General features: G+C 43.3%; 1 protein-coding gene across 26 annotated transcripts in view; it reads left to right on the top strand.

The window, feature by feature from the left end:
- The window catches only part of Plekha5 (pleckstrin homology domain containing A5), a 167,307-nt gene that overhangs the window by 113,525 nt on the left and 28,120 nt on the right, over window positions 1-25,662 (top strand). For 9 of the 26 annotated variants that reach the window (XM_041678866.1, XM_041678964.1, XM_041678875.1 and 6 more), the window contains 8 exons: window positions 6,068-6,530; window positions 10,080-10,163; window positions 13,189-13,308; window positions 13,988-14,041; window positions 19,514-19,594; window positions 24,180-24,215; window positions 24,697-24,759; window positions 25,488-25,568. In XM_041678866.1, coding sequence (XP_041534800.1) covers window positions 6,068-6,530; window positions 10,080-10,163; window positions 13,189-13,308; window positions 13,988-14,041; window positions 19,514-19,594; window positions 24,180-24,215; window positions 24,697-24,759; window positions 25,488-25,568 — 982 coding nt within the window. The remainder of the gene's footprint in view (window positions 1-6,067; window positions 6,531-10,079; window positions 10,164-13,188; window positions 13,309-13,987; window positions 14,042-19,513; window positions 19,595-24,179; window positions 24,216-24,696; window positions 24,760-25,487; window positions 25,569-25,662) is intronic. The other 17 variants (XM_041678902.1, XM_041678913.1, XM_041678909.1 and 14 more) reach the window with 5 other exon arrangements.

Consider the following 25,662-nt stretch of genomic DNA (forward strand, 5'->3'; position numbering starts at 1 on the left):
CAGTGTTTAGGAATAGAGGCAGGGGGATCTAGAGTTCAAGGCCAGCCAGAGCTACACAATGAAACTGTGTCTCTAAACAAAACCAAGAGATCTCTCTGGGACCAAAGTTTTGGATCAGTGTGCTTCCTGTGCATTAGGTTCAATTCCCAGCACTACAAAAAAGGGAAGGGAAGAAATATCTCTAGTCACTCGATTGTAACCTAATTGTTTAGAGAAAGTTCCTGTGTGAAGTGAGAGGAGAGTCTGGCCCTGTGTCGTTTTTTTTTTTCTTTCTTTCTTTCTTTTTTTTTTTTTTTTTTTTTTTTGTTGTTGTTGGTTTTTTGAGATAGGGTCTCTAGCTGGCCTTTTAGACCAAGCTGACCTCGAACCCACAATCTGCTTCCTCCCAGAATGCTGCGATTAAAGTCATGTGCCATCACTGCCTGGCTGTAACTTTTTTCTCAAAACACAATTTATTAGAGAAAGTATGTTTTATTTTAAGTGGGTTTTCCACGTTACCTTACGTGCTTTATGTTGATGATATGGTTTGTGCTGTATATATGTACAGTGATTTTCATGGAGATCACTCTGTGATGTTATTGTGACTTCTGAGTCATAGAAAACAAAAAGCGTGAGTCAGATGGTATTCTGGTTTACCGCTGAAACCTGTGAGGTGTGGGAGGACTTTCTAGTTCTGCTCAGTCACAGTGACCGGCCTGCACTATGGGAAGCTGTCTTCAGGAGCATGGCTCTAAAGCCTGGGTAGACTAGGCTTGTTAGCTCTCCCAAGGCTGCAAACACACACCCCCTGTGAGGTGTTGCTCACCGTCTTCACCGTCCTCAGCACTCATTTTAGGGTTTTCACAGGAGAGAGTAGTGGATGATAGTGACTTCCAGTCTGTAAGTTATAAACGTCTACTCTGTAACATAATGGCTGAGTCATAACAATGGATTATATACTGAAAATTGACAGGACAGATTTCTTTGTTAATTTTTTGAGACAGAATGTTGCTATGTACACCTCTGGCCCGAACCTTATACGATACCCCCTGCTTCTGCTTCTCCATTGCTAAGATTCAAGGTTGCACCCTGCCCCTGCCCTCCAAGACAGTGTCAGAATAATTGCAAGTTAAATGCAGTCATGCACACACTCAGTTTGATTTAGCATTGCCATGGTATGTGTGTGTTTTATGTATGTTTGTAACTGTTGCCAATATTTTTTTCCAAAGAACTATGACTAAATGTTCAGATTTAACCAGTTACCAGGAACTTACACATTAAATTTAACCAGTTACCAGGGAACTTACACATTAAAGAAACAATGAGATAATTGTTTCACTTCCATATTGGCCACAATCATATGTAAGCAAATTAATGCACGGATGAGAAAATAGAATTTAATTATTGGATGAGATTACAAAGACAAATCAAGTCTCATAGAATGTCCGTAGGAAAACAAATAAATAAAAGTTGATTAGACAGAAAAACAGGAAGTAGTTCTGAGGGTCAGAGTGTTCCGAGGCACTCCAGATCACATTCAGGAAATAATTTAGACTGGAACTTTGCCAAGTCGCTTCCTCTCAACTTAAATCTCACTTCAAAGGAAAATCATTCCCTGAAATGAAATATTCCTTCCTTGAGTCTGAAAGTGTAGCGAGGGTAGCAGGTTCCTACAGTTTATATTTTCATCTGTGAAGTCTTGGTGTTAGCCAGCCCAGGAGGGCTGCCCCCTCTTTAGGTTCCCCTGAGTGCTTGTGGTGTGGCACTCTTTTCAGATGACTCAAGGTCACTTTGCATCTCATCTGTGTTCCTAAATACACCTCGTCCCCAAAAAACACAAACTTACTGGTGAAAGGAAATATCATAATTCATGAAAGAATGTTTCCCATTACGAAAGGCTTTCTTTAATTGCTAAGACCCTGGTAGGAAGCAGAGAAGGTTTAATGTTTAGTTGGATGGTGGGTCCCTGCGCTGTGCCCAGCCCCCTTCCTCCAGCTCCCACTCCCTTCCCCAAGCTGCCTCTGAACAGAGCTGCTGAGTGTCTTTGTTAGTAGCAGAGCTGGTCATTGTCCCCCAGGGCGGATCACAGGCAGCTGCTACTGAATGGGCTCACAGCACGGGCTTCTTAAGCTTTTACTTCAGAGTAAATCACTCTTTGCCTTATTTGAATTTCTTTGGAACAAAATCACTGAAGTAAATCGTACTTGTGAAAATCAGGCTCCTAATGCTGGATAGCGTGTGAGACAGAAAATGAATTTGCTTGTTAATAACTTGTTTTTCTGCTAAGAGTCCCCTAAAGTTTCAAAGATGTCAGAAGACCATTTTAAACTTAACCAAGGCGATGGGAAACACTGCAGTCAGTAAAGACAGCAGCTCACATGACAGTGACTGCTTCAGCAGAACTGTAATCTGTGCTGTTAGTGCATAGGTCCTCACGGTGTGTTTTAAACTGGCGACGCCTGTCCCTTCTGTGTTGGCATGCTGTGTTAAAGTTGCAGTTAATGCTTCTGTAGTGTGTCTTATATTTCTTACTTAACTGTGTGAAATTTCTGAAGCAACCTGGGGTGGGTAAGTTGCCTCAGGGTTCGTGTCTCAGCTGGAACTGACCTGAGGTAGGACTGCTTAAGTGGGATCTTGGATGGGATCAACTTCCTCTGGCTGTAGCACTTCAGAATATATGACTGTGGGGCTCCCAGCTTTTCTCCCCTAATTTCTGCCTTTCGTGCTATCAGAGAGAAGTGGGGGGATAGAAAGCTGTGTTGGGGAAGGGGCCAGGCGTGCCACATGGCAGAACCACAAATAACTAAACTCTGTTCTGGTCACCTGGACTGTTTTCAGCTCCCAGAGCTGCCTGGGTTTGGTCGAAATGCAGGGGTTGTGGGCAGGGGCATTGTCTTGAGTTTTGCAGCCTCTGAATGTTGTAACAGGCCAATTATTGGTTCCCAGCTACTCAGCCCCAAAATAACCACACAGAAACTGTATTAATTAAATCACTGCTTGGCTTTTTATTGGCTAGCTTTTACATCTTAATTTAACCCATTTCCATTATTTTATATTTTACCATGAGTCTCATGACCTACTGACAAGGTTCCAGCATGTCTGTCTCTGGAGGTAGCTCCATGGCTTCTCTCTGACTCTGCCTTCTTTCTCCCAGCATTCAGTTCAGTTTTCCCCACCTACCTCTATTCCCTGCGCAGGCCCAAGACAGTTTCTTTATTAATCAATGGTATTCACAGCATACAGAGGGGAATGAATCCCACATCAGTTGAAAATAGAGAAGAGGAACTAAAATGACGAAGGAAATATTATTCAGGAGAGGTAACTGAAGGGATCAGAGATGTTTTCAGTATTAGTGAAGAATATGACCTTTGGAGTTCCAGACATCTTCATGATCCAATCTCCTGTAGGCAAGAAAGCACTGTCAGTAAAGGGTCCATGTGGCTGCTGGGCAATGGGAACACATGAAGGGGCCTAGCCTTCTGCGGCTGTGTGCTTCCTAAGCTTCTGCCTTCTTCATCTTCAGTTTTGTTTTAATTTTCATCTGTGGGTGTTGGGTGGGGGGTGGGGTGCCCGAGAGGCCAGAAGGTCAGACGTGGATGTGGATGTCAGAAGAGCACCAATCACTCAGCTGCGGAGCTGTCTCTCCAGCCCCTGGTGCCTTTAGTTTCAGTTAATTCATTACGATAGATGAGTAGTTGGAATATTTTTCATGTATAACATGCATGCCTTTAGCAGATTTTTTAAAAGAAGAGATAACTTTTTCTCATTTAACTATAAATATTTGGAAATTGCTGGTATAATGAGTGCGAAAAAGAGATGGCTGTGTTTTCATTCACAAACTCTATAATGTCAGACATTAAAGGAATATGGATGTGATAACCTGGCTGGCCTGGAATTTACCATACAGACTGCACTGGCCTTTATCCCCCAAGTGTGCCCTTCCCTCCAGCTGCTCCTACTCTGCCTTTCCCTCGACTGCAGTATTGTTCACAGCCACACAGAGAAGATATTCTATCTACCTAATGAGAATTTCTCATTGAATAACAGTATATAATTTTACACACCAGTAGAAACTAAGTATGTAGTTTGCCTCATAACCCAGTATATACCCAATCCAATGCACTAGGTCACAGTAAAATCTGTTCAGGGACTGTGTGTTTTGTGTTTGTTGTTGAAACAAGATCTCATTGCAACCCAAATGCAACCCGAACTGCTTCAGACCTATTGTATCCCTCCAGAGTGCAGAAATACGCCACCACACATGCTGAGTAGTGTCTATGCATTGCTGCCAGTAATCAGTCTGTGTCAGAGAGCTCTGGAAGAACCGGAGAGATGGCTCAATGGTAAAAATTACTTGCTGCTTTTCCAGAAGACCTGGTTCAGTTCCCAGCACCCATATTGGGTAGATCACAACTGCCTATAACTCCAGGGTATCTGACACTTTTATGGCCTCCATAGGCTCAGCACACACATGGCATGCACACACACTAAATTTTTTTAAATAAGTCTTTAACTTCCAGTTTATCAGCCAAGGATTCAGATTATTAAAAGTAAAGTAGGGGCTGGAGAGGTGGCTCGGTAATTAAGAGCACGTGGTAGCTCACAGCCATCTGTAACCGTAGTTCCAAGGGATCCCATGCCCTCTCCTTTTTTCACCTTCCCCAGTCTCAAAAATGGTGCACATATATATGCATATATGTATAGCACACTCATACATATAAAATAAATACAAACACATAAAATATTCTTAAGAACATAGTTAAGTAGATTGCACCTCAGTTTTCACCCCCAGTTGACATGGTCGCAGCATCTCCAAGCGGCTAACACTGGGAGGAGGCAGCAAAAGTAGGCGTGGTGTGCTGGAAACAGCTGGATTGTGCTCTGTGGGAAAGTACAGCCCCGAGAATTTAGTCTTACATACTCTTTTCGTTTGGTTGTTTGAGGTGTGGGGGTTTTTTGTTTGTTTGTTTGCTTGCTTTTTTGTTTTATGAGGGGATTGTTGTTTGGTTTTTTGTTCGGTTGTTTTAAGGCAGGGTCTTACTATCTTTTTTTTTATTATTATTATATATACAATATTCTGTCTGTGTGTGTCTGCAGACCAGAAGCGGGCAGCAGACCTCGTTACAGGTGATTGTGAGCCACCATGTGGTTGCCGGGAATTGAACTCATGACCTTTGGAAGAGCAGGCAATGCTCTTAACCGCTGAGCTATTTCTCCAGCCCGGGTCTTACTATCTTAACTAGTTGTGCAGACAAAAGGGAAGACTTGAGGTTAGTTAGTTCTTGAATATTCCCTTTTTAAATTTTACTTATTTGGGGGACTGGAGAAATGGCTCAGCAGTTAAGAGCACTGACTGCTCTTCCAGAGGTCCTGAGTTCAATTTCCAGCAACCACATGGTGGCTCACAACCACCTATAATGAGATCTGGTGCCCTCTTCTGGCCTACAGGCAGAACACTGTATAAATAAATAATTAAATCTTTAAAAAAAACTACTTATTTATATGTTAGGAGGTGGGTTTTGTTTTGTTTTATTTTGGGAACAGTTTAGGGGTGGGCAGAGAGTGTTTGTTTTTGTTTTGTTTTTAAAGTCAGGGTCTCACTGTATGGACCAGAACTCACAAAGATTCTCCTACCTCTCTACCCATCAAACTGTGGGATTAAAAGCTTTGATAGTCTCATTACCATCTGAAGTGGGGTAAATACTTTTTCTGCATCAAGCCAAATCCATTTTGTGGGACTTATCTTCACACATGATTGCCATAGATTCTGTTTATGGATCTACATTACCAGATGGAATTTCATTTAAAAGCTTTAGCTTTTGAGCAATTTATACCTCATATAGCATTTGGCCAATTGGTCTTCCCTCCCTTTCTTTTCTTCTTTCTCTTTGTCAGGTACTGTGATTCAAACCCAGGACTTTGCACCCACCAAGCAAGTGCGCTGCCCCTAAACTCTGTTCTTTTACAAAAGGCAGCTCGTACTTACTTGCCAGGGCAACTGGAAGTAGTGTCGCTTAAAACTGCAGAAACCGCTCTCTCTGTCTACTGCGTCTTTTTCATGTTTGCAACTTTTTTTTTTAAATTTTAGAGTAATTTCTTATCAAACATTGCCAAGAAATATGCCAAGCCACCGAGCCCAGATTGTGGCCCGCTACCCTGAAGGTTACCGAACACTCCCAAGAAACAACAAGATCAGGCCTGAGAGCATTTGCAGTGTGGCACCTTCTGGCCATGAGAAGGCTGGGCCCGGAACAGAAGAGAAGCGGCGGTCCATGAGGGATGACACCATGTGGCAGCTGTATGAGTGGCAGCAGCGCCAGTTTTACCACAAGCAGAGCACCCTCCCTCGGCACAGCTGCCTGAGCAGCCCCAAGGCCATGGGGAAGCCTCCCGACCCGATGATGCACTCCATCCCCACGTCACCTTCCCATGGGTCTGTAGCTGCTTACCCGGGATTCTCCCCGCCGCGAACATATAGGTCAGAAGTGTCCTCACCCATCCAGAGAGGAGATGTCACGGTAGACCGCAGGCACCGGGCGCATCACCCTAAGGTAAAAGACTAATTTTATGTTAACTCTAGGCTTAAGGATGTTGTATTTTCTTTCTAATACACTGTTTGAAATTAAGTTTGAGGAAAGAGAATGGGAAGTTAACAAGGCTGTTTTTGTCTTGAAAAAATTAAAATTCTGTCAAAATCCCATGTGTAGAATCCCATCCTAAGCTTTACATGTTTCTCTAATGTTTTTATTTTGAAACAGGATCTCTGCATTGCCCAAGCTGGGTTCACACTCCAGATGCTCCTGCCTCAGCTTTTTTAATAACTTGAACTATGGGTTTGGGCTTCGAGACAGGGTTTCTCTGTTGCTTTGGACCCTGTCCTGGAACTCACTCTGTAGATCAGGCTAGCCTTGAACTCAAAGATCCACCTGCCTCTGCCTCTGCCTCTGGGATTAAAGGTGTGTACCACCACCACCTGGTTTAGCTACTCTTCTATTGCTATGGTAAACCTGATGCCCAAGGCAGCTTATTGAAGGAAGAGGGGCTCAGGCTTACAGTTTAATAACAGTCCATCAGCATCACAGAGAGGAAATGGCAGCAGAAGCAGCAGAGAACTCACATCTTAAACTCCTAGCAGCGGGAGGAAGCAGCGTGAGAATGGCTGGTGGTTTTCGAAACCTCAAAGCCCATCCCTGGGGACATACTTCCTCCAGGAAGACCAGACCTCCTAAACCAATCCAAACAGGGCCCAAGCATTCAAATCCCCATGGCTATGGGGGACACTTCATTCAAGCCACCACAGGACACCACACCCAGCAGAGTGTTCTGCCCCCAGACTACATTCCAGTTCACACTGGGGTTGGGGGAAGAATATGTATACTTGTAGGTGTGCGTAGCCACGTGTGGAAACCAAGTTCAATGTTGAACATCACTGTCCACCTTATTCTTTGGGACAGGGTCTCTCACTGGACCTGCATTGGCTAACTGCCTGGCCAGCCACTGCCTCCCAGCACTGAGATGAGAGATGTTTGTGGTCACACATAGTTGTTTTTATGTGGCTGGTAAGCATCAGAACTCGGCTCTTCTTTCTGGTAAATACAGCCAGCACTTTACCAACTGAGCCAGCTCTCCAGACCACACTTGTTCATTTTTATTGTCTTTTTGTATGCTTGACAACTGTACCTTCCCACTGGCATGCCTGCAAGCTCGCTCTGTCTTTATTAAGGGCAAGAGTATTGACTTCACCTCTAACCAAATACTTCACCTCTAACCAGATAGCTGTCTGGCATTGAGATCTCTTACAGACTCAAATTCATTATTAGTATCTAGCAGTATTTAGCAATATACTTAAAATCAAAATGTTTAGAGACTGAGAAATGGATGGTTAAGAGCACATACTGCTCTTGGAGAAGGCTCTTTGGTTAACTCCAGCTCCAGGTGATCTGATACCCTCTTGTGGCCTCTGTGGGTACCACATGCAGACACACACACACACACAAATTAAATCTTTTTTAAAAAAAAAACATTTATTTATTTATTTATTATGTATACAATATTCTGTTTGCATGTATGCCTGCAGGCCAAAAGAGGGCATCAGATCTCTTTACAGATGGTTGTGAACCACCATGTGGTTGCCAGGAATTGAACTCAGGACCTTTGGAAGAGCAGGCAGTGCTCTTAACCTCTGAGCCATCTCTCCAGCCCCCACAAATTAAATCTTAAAGAAAAACAAAGAAGCTGTTAAGGGCCCTGATTTGTATGCTGAGAATCAAGCACGGGTCCCTGTACTTTGTAGGAAAGTGCTTTGTCATTGGGCTGTATTCCAGCTTCGTAAATCCATGTGGAATCTAAATGTTCATTTGTGGGCTGAAGAGATGGCTCAGAGGTTAAGTGCTCCGGTTGCTCTTCCAGAGGTTCTGAGTCTGTTTCCAGCAAGCACATGGTGACTCACAACCATCTTTAATGAGATCTGGTGCCCTCTTCTGGCATGAAGTCATACATGCAGGCAGAACACTGCATACATAATAAACAAACAAATAAATAAATCTTTAATAAATTTAAAAAAAGGTTAGTTTGCCTGCCAAAGAGAATGCTCAGTTTGAACCTTTGCTTCTCACTTTGATATGCACTAGGAATGTTCTGTGTGCATTCCCGTTTTATTACATGTGATAATAGAAAACATGTGTAACAAAAAGTTGATTCAGTAAAATTAAGCTGGGTGTGGTGGTACACACGTGCAGTCCTAGACCCAGGAGGCTGAGGCAGGAAGATCACACGGCTGAGGGTCAGTTGGGTTATATGTTGTGAATTCGTCTTTAAAAAAAAAGAGAGAGAGATTTAAAAGTGTCTCAAGGTGATTGTATGTGTGCAAGCCTTTTCAGACAGGATCTGTTACTGACCAGGAACTTTGCCAAGTAGGGTAGGTTAGTCCATGAGCCCCAGGGATCATCTGTCTTCCTTGTCCAGATGTTTTTCCTAAATGTAAGTTCTAGGGATCAAAGCCCTTGCCCTGTTTTTTAGAACAGGTTATGATATACTCCAGGGTGACTTCAAACTTGCCATATAATGGAGGGTGACCTGAGTTTCCTATCATCCTGCTCCCACCTGCCAAATTTTAGAATTACAGGCATGAGCCCTTTTCCCGAGCTGTATCCTTTGTTTTTCAGTTTTTAAGCAGGAAGTCTCATAATCAAGGAGGTTAAGTGAATCTGCTAATTAATTTGTTTTTGTTTTTAAAGACAGGGTCTCTCTGTGTAGCCCTGGCTGGCCTGCAACTTGCTCTGTAGACCAGGCTGGCCTTGAATTCATTAAGATCCACCTGCCTCCTGAGTGCCGTGATGAAAAGGCATGCACTACCACTGCCCAGCCAATATTCTTAATTGTGAATATATAAAATCAATTATTTCTCTAGGTATTATTTGCATTAATAGTGCAGAAACCCTAGGGATAAGAGTGATCTAAAAGCAGGTATGAGAAACCAGCCAAACAGTAAAATTTGCAAAGCTGTCCAGCTGTTTTGCTCCTGCCATTAGGTTTTCTCTAAAGAGTGTGAAGCAGGGTCAGTGAGATGGTTGAGCAGGTAAAGATGCTATATAAGCCTAGCGACCTGCATTCACATAAAGGTGAAAGGACAGAGCCAGTGCCACAGAGCTGTCCTCTGACCTCACGTATCTCACGTATGCACGACCCAGACAGCAAACACATACACAGTAACAATAATAATAAATATAAAATATGTGTCTATGGGCCCAGGCATAGTGGTTCACGCCCATATGGATAGCACTCGGGGAGGGGAAACTAGTAGGTTAGGAGATCAAGTGTGAGGCCAGCCTGAGGTCCATGAGGTCCTGTCTCAGAAAAAACAGCAGCAGCACGCACTCACACGCGCAGTCCTGAGAACAGGAGATAGAGTGCTGCTGAGCCAGTTTTCGTGGAATCGCTCTTTTTATTTGCATCTGTATTTTAGTCAAGTAAGGAGTGTTGGTATGCCTCTCATAAACACTAATGACCGTTGTAATTGGTATTTTGTAATTAAATTTAAGATCATTCATCAATAACATTGACTGTTCCCCACTGAGTTATATGTTGTCTCTGTTTCCTAGCATGCCTATGTACCTGACAGAAGGTCAATGCCAGCTGGCCTGGCCTTAGCGGCTGTTAGTCCCCAGAGCCTCCAAGGCAGAACGGTGAGTGTGATAAGTTTGCTTATCATTTGCCTACTTTATTTGCTACCCAGAAAGGCGTGAAGCTGACATGGCTTCTAAGTGTGAATTCTCAGACGTCACCTGCAGAAGAAAACAGCACTACCTTTGTGATACAGATTGTACAGCGAAGAATGTAGACCCATTTAGTCATGTCAACATCTTTTTTGCCTTCCCCTAAATGCCCAAATAAAGGAGAAAGTTCAAAGTTTACTATTTAACTCTGGGTTTTTGATTTATTGTCCCCTTTATCTTCAAAATAAAAGCCAGGCAGGCATGGTGGTATAGAGAAAAATGGCTGTCAGTTAAGGCCAGCCTTGGCTTCCCAGCATACAAGACTACTTAGTTGGAGTTTTGTTGTTGTTGTTTTGTTTTTGATGTTTTGTTTCTTAAAAACCCAAGTAGCTCAGTGGTGAGCGCTTGCACAAAATATACTAGACCTGGATTCAAGACCAGCCACCCCTATACCAGTGGTTCTCAACTTGTGGGTCTCGACCCCTTTGGGGTTGCATATCACATATTTACATTATAATGCATAACGGTAACAAAATTACAGTTACGAAGTAGCAACGAAAATATGGTTTAGGTTCCCCTCAAGCATTAGGAAGGTTGAGGACCACTCCTTACACACACACTGACTTTGGAGTGATAATTAGGAGAAGTCCAGCCAGCATCTGTCTGGCCACATAAACAGACCTTCTGATGTCTTTTCCCTGTGCTTTTGTTTTATTCTGAGACCAAGTCTTGATAGAACGTGCAGCCAGCCTGGTCTCAGTCGTTGTTCTTGCTTGGCCTCCTCAGTGTTGGGATTATATGAACATACTGCCTGCCTCACTTGGCTTTTCTGTGAAGTTTAATATAAATCAGCCACTTTAGAGCCAAAACTCCATTGACTTATGTATTTACACAAAGAAAGACTATACATGATGATGGTTCATGCCTTTAATCCCAGCATTCCAGAGGCTAAGGCAAGATTGAGAGTTGGAGGCCAGCCTGGGGTACAGGAGGGGAGAATCAGACAAAAAAACCTCAGCGAGTATATTTTCTATTATTTGAAGTGAGGATCTTTCATATCAGTTACTCAAATTTAAAAAAAAAAGTGGCTTTTCCTTTGCTTTGGCTTGTTTTTTGTTGTTTTGTTTTTAGGCAAGGTCTTGACCTAGCAGTCTTCCTGACGCAGCCTCTGGAATACTGAGATTACATCACCAACACTGCTGGAATGTTTTTTTGGGCTACTCTATTGTCAATAGATTAGTCCTGTTTGCTTGGGGATATGATTTTTAACACTCGTAGGATTGATGATGATGATGATTATCTAAAATTCTCTTCCTGCAGTAATCAAAACAAACTCATCTCCTTTTTTACATCATACACATTTAGATAATAGGGAAATAGTTCCTGGATTTAAAGTGATTGCCATGTGTTTACTACAGATGGTGAATATATTTTATTAAAAACCAAAAGCTAAGTTGTCGTGGTGGTACACACCTTAATCCCAGCACTTGGGAGACAGAGGCGGGCTGATCTCACAAAGAAATCCTGTCTCAAAACAAAACAAAATCAAAACAAAACAAAAAACCCAAGCACTGTTAAATGTTAGATTGTGGATCAATCAGGCAGAAGCAGGGCTGTCTTGGAGTAACTTCTGGCTGTCTGGTATTTTCTCTTCCACTCTGCTCCCTCTAGTGGCTGTTCAGGATCAGGTTTATTTACCATCACCCCTGCCCTTTTCCAGCCAATAATGCCTCTCTTTTTTTGGCCTCAAAATGTGACTGTGCAGCTACCTTATAGTCTTCTGTCCTTTTGAAAATGCTATCATTTTAGTCCGTACACAAACTAGTTTAGTTTGGATTTTCTGTCAGAAATCAACATGAAGTTTAGAATATTCCAATCTACCAGAGTATAACAGTCCCTTACTCTACCCTCAAGACCTCGAGAGCAGAACATGATGATCAGGGGATAAAGCCTCTCCCAGAGTCATGAAGTCACAAGGTGCCCTTCTGAGTTCAGAGCAAAAACAGATGGGCTTTTATTTTCCCCCCCACTTACTGCAGTTTGAAGTCACATGCCCTGAACACTGTCGACTATTAACAGGCCCGTTGCCTTCTTTCCGTATGTGGCCACCTTCCTCTGAGGGGCCAGTGGGAAGGTGTAGTTTACTTCAGTGACGCTGTGCCTGTCAGAAGGCAGTACTGAAACCATGCTGTGGATCTCCAAAAGACCTTCATGGTATAGAAAATGGGGCACAATAGCAAATGAGCTGGGCATGGGCAACGTGAGCTCAGCCACGCCCGGCCTGGGACGTTAGGGGAAGAGCCCCTTTCCCTACCCTCGTGCTCTGCAGATGTGAAGGGGTTCACCCACTGTTTGTTGAAAGCCTTCCTCTCGGGATTCATAGTAACCATAGGGGAACTAGAGTCTCCCGTTTCCAGAGGGGGTGTGCAGGCTGGGTGCTGGGGGACACTCAGAGCAGTATTTGCTTTCCTGTTTCCCCCCTAAAAAGTAGGACTGATATTTTAGTCGTAAGAATGCTGCAGAAGCTCTATTGGCGACATGACCCAAGGTGACTAGCCTCACACACCGAATCTTAGAGTTCGGAAATAACACCCAAGTTTTACATCTCTGAAATGCAATTTATTCACTTGTTCTTTGAGATGGTGTGGGATGGGCCAGCCTTGTTTTGTTGCTGGAAGTGTCTTAGGTGACACCTTCCTTGAGCAGCTTAACAGTTAGCAGTTCTCTGTGCAAAACGTGATGGTTGGGTTTGTGAAATACTCTGGAGAGTTCTGAGAAAATGCCTGCATCCCCTGTTGTTTTGCTGTAAAGTAACACTATTCCTTCTGTCTCTCTAGATGGCTATGCATTTATGTAGGACCTATCATAGTGCCTAGGCACTATGATGCCAACCGTAAGAGGAAACTTGCCAAGAAATCTTGGTTTAATGTCTGTCACTTAAGACAACAATTAATCTGTTTTCCACTGTTTGGATTCTTAAATTGTACTCCTTCAGCCAGAGGAGCTTACGCTGCTGCTCATAAAGCTGAGACGGCAGCAAGCGGAACTGAGTAGTATCCGGGAGCATACCTTAGCACAGCTCATGCAGCTGAAACTTGAGGCCCACAGCCCAAAGGTCAGCTATGGAGATGTGTGTCGGGCATCATCACTCATCAATGCATCCTGTGTCCTTGGTGTCAAGCATGAGCCTGTACCATCCTCGCAGGGACATGACAGTCTCCTATTGACCCTTTGAGAATTCAGCTCATTTTCATGGCTGTACAGTCGAGAAAACACAGCTGGTTGGGAGGAGGAAGGAGGGAGCTCAGTGAGGTCTCGAGACAGTGCCGCTGTTCAGTACATACTATGACTTCCACAGCTGATAGGACAGTAGGTACCGAAAGCCTGTGTTCACACAAAGCAGTAAGCTGAAAATTCATCATAAACCCTTGTTCTTATGGGGAAGAAATGAAGGCATAATATTTCTCAGCTCCCACACGTGGTTCCAGCACTCAGGATGTGGTGCAGGAGGATGGGGAAGTTGGAGGCTGGTCTGAAATCTCTCAAAGGGTTAATAGCTTCTTTGTGTGTGAGGAGGGAGGGAGTGTGAGGCTTCTCCCTGCTAAAGCCATTGCAAGCGTTTTCCTACTTAATAACTCAGTGTCTATAATTTTACACATTTGGTGATGTCATCTGTGCCCTGACAGCATGTTTGTGAAGGTTGTATGCTGTGATGCTACGCTGTTTTGCTCGTTACCAGCTGACCTTTTGATGATTTGCTCTTTGTCCCTCTTTCCTTGACCGATGGCTGCTAGAATGAAATTCTTTCACATCATCTTCAAAGGAACACCATATATTTGGATCATCAGGTGGGGTTTGTAGATTTTCTTACTATCACACCAAGTAGAACTTAATGATTATAGTACAATTTGTATGGCTACTTAAGGATCTCAACAATAATAATAATAATAGTGTGACTTCTACAAGTGACAGTCAAGAACACTGACCAAAAGCCAAAAGGCATTTGTGAGGGTCATTGGAGGATTCAGAGACCGAGTCACCTAAGATCACGAGCCTGTATGCTCTCTGTTTCTTTCCTTATATCTCATGACAATACTGACGAAGTGAGCTTTATCAGAGCTGGGAGCAGCCAGTGAAGGAGCACTGTGAAGGATGTCTTGCTGGCAGCTGGGGGGTGGAGGGAGCAGTGGTTCTGGATTCTGCATGGAGTTTGCTGGAGGCCGCCTTTAGTTGCCCGTGCTGCCTCCTCCCACCATCCAGTCTTTGCCCAGTGTGCAGAGCCTGTTTCACGATGGCCTATGGTTCTCCCCATTGCCTCAGTGGTGGGTGACCAAGGGGAGTGACTGCAAATGAAAGGCGTGGTGGCTCATGCCTGATTTCCTGAGCTGCAGACTGAGACCCTATCTCATGAAAAGTATCGGGAAACCAGGATTGTCCCAGGTTTTAGTGTCTTAGACACTAAGTGGGCCTTGATATCTTATCAGACATAATTTCTGCTAACAAATGAATTCTTTAATGCAGATCAAGCTAAGCCTTTCTTTGATTAGTCTTAAAATGTATAGAGTTGAGAGTTTTACCAAATAAGTTCCTACAGGAAATGTTATAAGGCAGGTGTTTACAAATTCAAAGAAAACGGTAAATGCAGCTCTATAAATTCAATATTAAAGAAGATTTTATGCCAGGACAGCCCTTTGTAGACACATTCAGTCATTTCATTTTAAAGAAGCACACTTTCTTAGTATGTAATTTACATACTTCCCACTAATTTTTCTATGATTTTGCCTATTGGAGTGCTTCAGAAACCAGCATTTTGCTACCCACGTTCAGATCTTCATTGCAGAGCCTGGGCTGATTTTGACAGCAGTATAATACAGATGCGTACCTCACATTCTAAAAAGCTTATGGGCCAACTTCCTCTGCACTGTAAACTAGCACGCGTGACAAGGTAGCCCACGGCCCTGGCACAGTAAACTAGCACGCATGACGAGGTAGCCTACGGCCCTGGCACAGCAGTTCAGAGGCAGGAAGATCAAAACTTCATGACTGACTGGCTGTCACAGAAAAGTTTACCCGACTAGTAAATGACCGAGCAAACCATAGATTATCTGAAAACCTGTGGGGTATTAGAAAAGTAGCGTAAGCATGAGTCAGGTTACCGAGAACCTTTGGGAATAAGCCCAGTGGTTTTCTGTGGCTTATTGGTAATCTCAGTAAAGTCCGTTGTGAAGTTACGGGGACAGAACTTTGGGGATTGCCTGACAGAGCAGTCTGCCACACCCACCACTGGTCCGGAGATGCCGTTCAGTCCTGTACCCGGTTCCCAGAATGGCGCAGAGTGTGCCATCATAGTCTCTAGGCCTGTGGTTATGCCATGCTGGTATCCCGTTGTAGTACAGTGGGATGTGGTCATCTGTGTCCCTGTCAGCAGAGCTGTCAAGGAATTTGCCCTTTCTTGCATTCTGAAACAGTTACATTAGTTCCACTTTTAAATTTTATAATAAGAATAATTATAAAAATGGATGTTTTGGGTGATACTTTGCCTGTAAGTCTAACTACTTCTGATAATAAACATGTGGCTATTTTTAGATACCAGAAACTCATCTATGTCTAAATGTGTATAACCTTCAGATCACCTTGGGGCTCAGCAGATGGCCCAGTTGGTAAAGTGCTTGTTGGCCATCCCCAGAGCCCAGCATGGGGAACACACTTGTAATCCCAACACTACCGTGGTAGAGACGGGTGGTCCCTGGAGCAGTCTAGCCAGCCAGCCTAGCCAAACCTGCAAGCCTCGGGTCCTTACAGGCTTCAAAAGGTGGATGGGGTCCCAAGATGGATAATCCTGAGAGAAAACAGTGTTCGCCCCCTAGTTCAGACGCATACACATTCACAAAGGGTTACCTAAAGAAAAAAAATACATTTAAAAATTGTTTCTAGTGATGTATTGAAATGAAAATTTTTGAACTGTATTATGCATTGGATATAACTATAGCTATACAATATGTAAAAATGATTATAATTTTAGTTTAGTAGAGTTTCTCATTCAGCTCAAACCTTTGCAGCTGTCTGTCTGGTTCCTGCCAGTAACTTGTTTGAGCTGACTAGGTATGTTATTTTTGCAGGCAGTTTTGGGTGTCTGGGATTTATAGATTGACTCATCGGTTTTATAGAACCGCAAATTAGCAGATCAGAGGAAGAGGCTCTGAGCAAACTGTAAAGTACACACGTCGAGGAGCGTGTTCTGGCTGATTCTCCCTCTCAGCTCCTGCTGGTCCCCACTCCCATTAAGTAGAAGCAATCAATACAGCCTTCCTCTGGCCTTCTGTAGGTGCCACAGCCACCCAAAGGAAAACTTGAATTCATTTAAATTCTATTAATTTCTAACATGATTTGTGAAAATAGAGCCAGAAGATATCCCCTGAGCTATTTCAGAGGTGAAAACAGGGAGACAGGCACGTTGAGCGCCCAGTCTGAAGAGCTTGCCTCCTGGTCTCAGTAGCTTGAGTGCTGGAACATGAGGACGAGTGGCTACTGAAATGGGTGTGGTGGTCCATACCCTTACTCCCAGGGCTCAGGAGCTGAAGTGCCAGGGTTGCTGGGAGATGCATATAGTAAGTTGTAGGCCTGCTGGACTACACCCTTAGACCCTGTCTCACAAAATTAAAACAATAGAGAACAAGAGCTGTCCAGTTCTGTGCTGGACTTCTCTCTCCTGCTTTCTGCTTTCCTCTGAAATGCACTATCACAGATTGTTAGACAGCACTGTAGTAAACTACTTGAGATCTGTATTTTTAGCGCTGTTGTTATCTACTCTCTGGGAATTCCGTATTTCACTCATCTCCACTCCCCCAGGCTCCCCACAACACATCTCCCTCCCAGCGCCATGTCCCCCTTTCCATAAACGATTGAGTCAGTGAGCTCGTCTCATTTGGTTCTTCCCCCCCCCCCCGCCCCCAATCTTCCTGCCCCCCGCCAACTTTCAGGGAAGACAGTACTAACAGAAGCTAACATATTGGGAATGGTGGTTCAGAGAAGACAGGGAGCAGCAACACAGGCGAGCGCCAGGCAGCAGGGGCTGACGTCAGGAACTAAAACCTTTTACAGTGTATCGTCTCAAACAGTATTAAATGCTTAGGAGGTGGCAAGAAAGTCAAAGTCACCTTTAATACTGCTTTCTTCTAAATTTTCTTTTAGATTTTTATTTTAATGTGTATGCTTCACCTGCATGTAGCTAGGCACAACACGTTTGTGTCTCCAGAAATCTCTTCTCTTCTTTCCTGCCTAGCTATTGGCCATTCAAGTCTTTATTAAACCAGTCAGAAGATGCCTTAGGCAGAGACAGGTCTTTACAGTGTACGTAAAGACTAACCCACAACAGGAAATGATACCAAGAAGAGAGCAGAGTGTGAACTGAAAACAAAAACTGGACTTCCTCCTGTTAAGCTTTGACAGATGAGCAGACTTCACTGGGTAATCATCCTGGTGAACCAGACAGGAGTTGGCCCCACCCTTCAGTGGCCTGGGTCTGTGTTTGCGTACATAAGCACTGGGTGGGTTAAGTACCAGTACTGCTGCAAAGATGAACTGATGAGATGTGGAGAGATGGCTAAGTGGTTAAGAGTACTGGTTGCTCTTCCAGAGGACCCCAGTTTGATTCCCAGGACCCAATGTGGCAGCTCACAACTGTCTATAACCCCAGTTCCAGGGGATCTGATGCCTTCTGGATTCTGCATGCACGTGCTGCACAGATATGCATGCATGCGAAACATCTACACACAGAAAACAAAATTAATTAAAAGATGTTCTCACTGAGCTCCGTAGCACAGGCCCAATATTCCCAAAAGTAAACGTCTTCGTCTGTGGCTAAAAGCAAAGAGTAAATAGGATCACAAGGAGAGTGTGAGTCATTCTGTCCAGGGGCTTTTTGGAACAGACTGCCCCATGGCTGAGTTCTTGTATCTGCAGAGATCCCCAGGTTGCACAGGCGAGTTTCCTGGGAATTGTGTCCATGGGCGAGGGCCCACTGCCCTAAGCAGGCTTTTGGCTCAGAAGTTTAGATTATCCTGTGCATTGCGATGTTTTATCATCTATCCTAATATAGAGTCATTAATTGGCTCCATTGATGGAGGAAAAATCCGGCTGCAGCACTGCACCAAGTGAGGCTTTTATGGCCTCTGTAGAACAGGATAGTCATGTGTGGTCATGTTGTGGCCTCTGTAGTACAGGATAGTCATGTGTGGCCATGTACTCTGCAAATGCTGTGGACGGTGCACTCCTAAACCCTGGGAGAATAATCACAAACACCTGCCTGCTTAGAAATGCTGAAAATTTTGTTAGCCATTTACTCTCCATTTTGGAATGCTTGTCTTTTGGATGCTTTGGCTAACTACAAAGCCCGCTGCATGAAACTGTACTTTTCTAGAAGGTAGAAATATAATTGGAAATGTCAGTCAGTGCTTTCAGCCTGCCCTGGTAGGAGCTCAGGAGTTAGTGAGTCCTTGCTGATTAAGTTTTATTTTAAATGTCCTTGAATGGGGGCCTGGGGAGATGGTCAGCAGTTAAGAGCACTGGCTGCTCTTTCTTGCCATCCTGAGTTCAATTCCCAGCAACCACATTATGACTCACAACCATCTGTAATGAGATCTGGTGCCCTCTTCTGGCATGCAGGGATACATGCAGGCAGAACACTATATACGTGATAATCTTAAGAAAAATTTTAAAGTCCTTAAATGATTCTACGCATATATGATTATAGTGTGAGAAAACCCGAGTGTAGAAAAATGCCTAGAGTGTATGAAAATGCCTATTAAGACTAATTTTAGTAAAATGTGTTATCTAAGTGATAAGAACGTTGGGTATTATAAAATTTTAATATCCTTAGAGAGCTAATTTTTTTCTGACTAGTCTTAAAAAGAACTGGCATTTGGTTTCAGTTTTATTAGTGAATAGAGTTAAATAGTATTGTTTTACTCCTTCTAAATCCACAGATTGTCGCCCTCTGGAAAGTTTCTTGTCTTTTTATATTTAATGCTTTACCATCTAACATATGTGGAAGTGGCTGTTAATTGGCTGTATTGATTAAAGTAGACATGATTTAGCACTGTCGTAGTTAGGCTTATTTTATAACCATTGGTGTATTTTATAGCTTTAGGTGCTTGCTTGAAATTATTGGTGTGGATTAAGTCTGTGCAACCATGGGGTGAAATGTAAGCAACCGCTGCTAGGAAGATACTAAAGTAGAGGATATATTTACAGTGTCGTCTTTCAAATCTACCTGTGCTGTAAACTGATGTTTGCTGTATGCTCCTCCTGATTTGAAATAGATGAAAGAAAATGAACCTATTATCACCATGGTTCACACAATGATTGAGAACTCGGCGCTAAGACCACAACTGTACCAACAAGTAAGGTCTTGGTCAGTGAATGACACTGCATTGTCACCTGCAAAACCCCTCAGTGACAGCCCTGTCTATCCTCAGACCTCCTCATAACATCGGTGTCTTCACATTTTGTTTCTGTCTGTCTGAGAAGCCACACTTCATCCATGGGCCCCGAGATGCTGTGGTACCCTGAGCATGGCTTTGCTGAACCCTTGCCGTCGACTATCCCATGTGTCATCTTCCTAAGGCTTTTGTTTACATCCTGTGGTCGATAGATACTTGGAGGTCTGCAGTACACTTAGCTGAAGTTACTAGGTGTCTGTGTGTTAACTCTGAAGGCATTGCAAATGCTTGGCAGGGAGAAAGATTTGAAAACCTGTTTCCTTTGAAGCCCAGCCCTGCAAACCTTTGCAAGTCCAGAGTTCGTTCATTCCACCTGTGTGGGAGGTGGTGATCTGGTTTCTATACTGATGGAGTGGAGCCTAGCCCACGGTTTTAACATAGGAGGGCTGTTGGTTCCCCTGTATTAGCATTCCTGTGCATCCATCCGGGCATTTACTCCCCTTCCTGCTCCTTTCTCGCACATCCCCAGTGTGTCGGGGAGTTGGCAGGCTTTGCCTTAGGAAGCTTGGTAACCTGCAGATCTGCAAAGGAAGTCGCGTTCCTATCCATTGCTTCCACTTATTATTTATCCATGGTCTAAATGTTCCTGGCTCTGTGTTCAACGGCATCAGCCCCCTCCAGTTCTTCAGTTCTCTGGGCAATGGCCTGGTAGAGTATTTTTAAACCATAACAAAGAGGAAAGAATTAACTCACATGAAAAATGAATATGGATCCTAATTCAAATGCGAGAAGCACCAGATAAAGGAAGCTTGTGAAAGGCCCAGGTGCCTCTGTCCTTGAAGTGTGCTTGTGGGCAGGGCACAGGACTGCTTGATGCTGAGAGGATAGGCCTCCTCTGGGCCCAGTTTTCAAAATGTTTAAATGGCTGAAAACATCTTTAATTTGCAAGAGATGACCAAAATACTAAATATTTAAAGTTAAGCAGCTTTACTTATAGAAAGCGGAAGGGACACCTTACCTTTTAGTGTATAACTGTACACGTGCGTGTGTGAGCATCAGAGGGCATCTCCAGGCTCCAGCTCAGTTCCCCAGCTCAGAGGCCATCTCTCCACCTCTATAGTTTTGTCCTGGGACTGCTTCCTCCTAAGTGCCGGGGTGATACTACCCAGGCCACCAAGCCTGGCTGAGACCACCTTAATTTGCATATTCTCTTAGGTGGCCTCCTGAAAACCCACCTGGACAGAGGGATGTCTCCAAATTGACCAAATAACAAAGATCTAAAGTCCAGTAGTAAACAAGTATCAAATTATTGTTTTGTTTTCTTATTTTATGTGTGTGGGTGGTTGGCTTGTGTCACATGTGTGCCTAGTGCCTGAGAGGCCAGAAGAGGGCATCAGAGCCCCTGGGACAGACAGGCTCTAACCCAGATCCTCTGGAAGAGTGCCCAGTAGTGCTGAGCTGAGTCTGCAACTCCTGGGTCAAGATTTTTAAAAATCTCCTGAATTCGTTGGTGGTTCAACACGTGACGCTTCCTGTGCTTTGGGCTTTATAAGATGGTGACTACTCGTGAGTTCTGAGGAGGCGGATGAGGCGAGCCAGCAAATGCCTGCGGTGCTGTCCGCATGTTGGCTGGTTGTTTTGGTGGCGGTGGTAATGTGTTTTTTGTTTTGTTTTGTTTTGCGGGACGGTTACTTTTTTGGTTTTTTTGATACAGGGTTTCTCTGAATAGTCCTGGTTGTCCTGGAACTCACTCTGTAGAGCAGGCTGACAGAGATCCTCCTGCCTCTGCCTCCCTGGTGCTGGGGTTAAAAGAATACGCCACTACCACCTGGCTACTTTTGATTTTTTTTTTCAATGTTTTTAAAATGTAATAGAAAACTCTTTTGGAGTGTGTGTGTGTGTGTATTTGGTTTTTGTTTTTATTGTAGTTTGGTTTTTTAGTTTTGGATTTTGTTTGTTGGCAGGGGTTGAGGTGGTTTTGCTTTTTTTGTTTGTTTTGGGTTTTGTTTTGATTTGGTTTGGTTTTTTGGACAAGGTCTCACCACATAGCTCTGACAGCTCACTATATATAGATCAGACTGGCCTCAAAGATCCACCTGCCTCTGCCTCCTGCGTGCTGGATTAAAGATATATACCTCACCTTGCCTAGCTCTAAAAGTTACATTTTAATTAATATGATTTATTTTAACTTAGCACCAAAGCCAGCGTTAGTGAAAGAGAGAAAAGCTAACAGTAGACTAAGGCTTAGTGATGAGAGTGTTTGCCAGCCTTGCTAGATTCTGGGTTCCATCCTCAGCACAACTAAGGAGGGGAAAAAAGAAAATGAAACCAAGGAGAACTGACAGAAGAGGCTCAGCTGCAGCTGCTAAAGGCAAGGCGGGCTGGCTAGATAGCTCGGTGAGCCCTCACCCCAGGCCTGACAGCCTGAGTCGGACCCCTGAGTCCTACATAGTAAAGGAAGAGTTATCTTGTAACCTCCGCGTGTGCGCTGTGATAGGGGTATATCCCCCCACACACACAGACCAAGAAAGGCTTGGTTTTGAATGGGAGTCTTTGTGTTTTAGGAAAGTACAGTGCTATTACTATTTAGTAGCATACTATTGTGATTCCAGCTCTTGGGAAATAGAGACAGGAAGATCATGAGTTCAGAGACATCCTTGCCTGTGTGTTTGTGGTGGTGGTAGGGTTTTTTTTTTTTTTTGGTTTTTGTTTTGTTTTTTGTTTGTTTGTTTTCGGGGGTTTTTTTTGTTGTTGTTGTTGTTGTTGTTTTGGGTTTTTTTGTTTTTTGTTTTTTTTTTTTGCCAGTCTGGTCTTCATGAGATCCTGTCTCAAAAAGGAGTTGAGGTGCTGGAGAGATTGCTCACTGATTAAGAGCACTAGGGACTCTTCCAGAGGATCCAAGTTCAATTCCTAGCATATATATATATATATATATATATATATATATATATATATATATATATATAGTGTGTGGCTTAAAACCAACTGTAAGTAACTCTAACTCCTAGGAATCCAACACCCTCTTCTGCCCTCCATGGCCACCTACACATATATAGCATGTGCACATAAATTAAAATAATTTAAAGACAGTGTCCGTTGATACAATAAGTATTCTGTGAATATGATATATTCAGCTGACTCTAAAGACATCACTCAAAAGCTAGAGCAGCTGGATGAGCTGACCCGTGCCCGCAGTCTCAGCGCTATGGAGGATGGGTATAATAAGTTCCAGGCCAGCGGGGCTCTATCCCAAGGCCCTATGAAAAGGTTGTGACTGTGCAGTAAACACTTCTGATGCTATGGCAGCTGATAGGAAAGTGAGCCTTAGGTGGCTCTCTTGAATAGAAACTGAAGTCCTAGACAGTCACCATCAACTCCTCTTAGTAGACTGGTTTTCTTTTCCTTGGTCCTTGGACACGGATGCAGTTTTCCTCTTAAGCTCCATTTAGCACTCTGCATACAAGTGTCATGGTCTAGTAAAGCTGCTTTGCATTTAACTTTAAATATGAAGCAAAATTACAGGGACATCTTAATAGCACAGGCCTCTCACCTTTAAGTTCTTCAGTGTGAAAACTAGTGTGGGCCTTCTCCAGTTGGTATCGTGGATAGAAACATTTTAAACCCCGCTTCTTGTCCCTTTTCCAGGGGACATTGTCAATGCTTCCTTGGGTCCAGGTGCTTTGGTCTAGACTTTTGTGGGGATGCTATTGGCTGACCTCTACCTGCAATAGCAAACAAACATTCTTTTACCGTCAGATTCATTTTTCATGGACTATTCCTTTCTATAAAACCTTGTGGCTTAATGATCATTCTGCACACCTGAAATAGTCACGATTCATTTGCATGAGGTATGTGAAGTAAAGTCGTAAAATGAAATGTGTAATTGAAGGATTTATTCATATGTTTGAAATGCTTGAATTTTTAACCTTTTGATCTCCACGTTTCTAGATTCATTTAGTGCTCTCCGCTGTTTGTTTTCAAATTATAACAGGCAAGCCCTATCTTTACAGAGGGGACATATAGCCAGACATTCTTATGGATTTGTACGTGTGTATGTAAAATGTAGCTCCCGTCTAGATTATGCTGGGGAGTGTTACTCCTGAACTGACAGTGAGTGAAATTGGACCATTTAATAACCATACGTCAAGGTTCAGCTCAATCTTGCCTAATGTTTCTTTGTTGCTGTCAATATCAAATGAAAGTAAGATGATGTGTGCAGGGGCTGTGGTGTGCTCTGGGTATGACAGACAGTTATAAGAACATTTAAATTTTTTCAATGTACGGCAGAATAATTCCTTACAAGGCTGTAAGTGTTGTGTGCTCCGTTGTGGAGTGCTTGATAATCATGAGTGAGGTGTTGAGTTCAGTTCCCAGTACTACAAAACTAATAATTACACTATCCTACAAATGCTGTCCGACGCAGATATAACCTCACCTCTTGTGCAGTCTGTTTATTCGTAAGTTACAGCATAGGCTTTCAGTTTTAGGAGGTTTCCGGTGATTTTCTTTTGCAATTAAACCCACCATTTTCCTCATTATCTTTTAGTTCTTAAGACAGAAGAACCAGATAAGTCTCTATTGTGTATGTGTGTTTTTATTGCATATACGTATACGGTGTGCTATGGTTCTGTTAGCACGGTTGTGCTAAGATGTGCTGATCTGAGGGCCCACACTGTCTGAGTGTGTGTGCACTGTGGCAGATGCTTTTTCCTGGATGTGCTGACGCAAACATTTGGTTCGGTGCAGCTGCTGTGGCTGTGTTTGTCCATTTTCCATCAAAGTAATGTTTAATGAAAAATAATAATTTAATGGAAAATGGAAGGTGCTATATTAATTTTGTTTGGCCAGCTTGTTGTTTGGCATATTCTTATGTATCTTGCCTATTGTATCAGTGCTAAGTGTTTCTCTACTTTTGTGATGGTTTGTGCTTGAATTAAATTTCTAGAAGTATAAAAATCATTAAAATCCTGCTTGTGATTTTGACAGTTTTAAAGTGTTCACTGTAGACTATATATTACTTAAATATGATTTTTAAAGTTGCTCTGTGGCATTTTTTCTTATAGCTGTCACAAGATGAATGTAGAGGCCCATTGTACAAATCCAGACCCGAAGAAGTAGATATTGATGTAAGTATCTCTGACCTCCAGACAGAACTCTCTGTTGACCAGACTGGTTTTGAGCTCAGAGAGATCCTCCTGCCTCTGTCCCTCAAGTACTAGGATTAAAGGTATACAGCATGAAGCCCAACTATTCAGGAACCACATTGGTCCATTCCTCCCACCCCAGCAAAGCTCGGGCAGGAGGAGTTGAGGAGGTTCCCAGCCAGCATCGATGAGGAGACCTTGTCTCAAATAACAAAGAGACAAATAGATAAATAACTGGTTTGTACTAGGGCTGTCGTTGGGCAGTAGAGCATGCGCTTATGATTCCTGAGACCCTGGGTTCCATCTCCAGAGCCAGAAGAGAAAGGAAAACATCAGTTATGGTAGCATGTGCCTCTGGTCTAAGACGCATCCGTGATTGGTAAGGGTGTTTGGAGATGTGTGAGCACCCTGTAACTGTCTATTGTTTATTTGATTGGAGACATCAGCCTGCCTCTGTCTCCAGAGATTAAAGGCATGCGCTGTGTTCCCTGCCACATTACTGTTGGTGGTTCTCATTGACATGAGAATGCCCTGAAGGGGGAAAGTGTAACCAGAGTATAGTGCATGAAAAAAATTTTTCAATTAAAAGAATTAATTTTTACAAAGTTCTACTAAATATTCCATGATTGTTATGATTGTTTTAAATGGCTCCCTTCCCTTTCTTACGGGAAAGACTTTAAATTGCTAACAACAGACGTCTTCTCTTCTAGGCCAAACTAAGCAGATTGTGTGAACAGGATAAAGTGGTCCGCGCCCTGGAGGAGAAGCTGCAGCAGCTCCACAAGGAGAAAGTAGGGCCATTCCCTTTACTATGTCCAGTCAGTGTTGCTGCCTGTGCCGGAGACAACGACACAGGTAGCCACAGTTACAGGAGTGTATCCTCTT

The sequence above is a fragment of the Microtus oregoni genome, unplaced genomic scaffold (genome assembly GCF_018167655.1).
Source record: "Microtus oregoni isolate MIOR12 unplaced genomic scaffold, Mior012 000002F_ref0000024, whole genome shotgun sequence".
In the NCBI taxonomy this organism is placed as follows: domain Eukaryota; kingdom Metazoa; phylum Chordata; class Mammalia; order Rodentia; family Cricetidae; genus Microtus; species Microtus oregoni.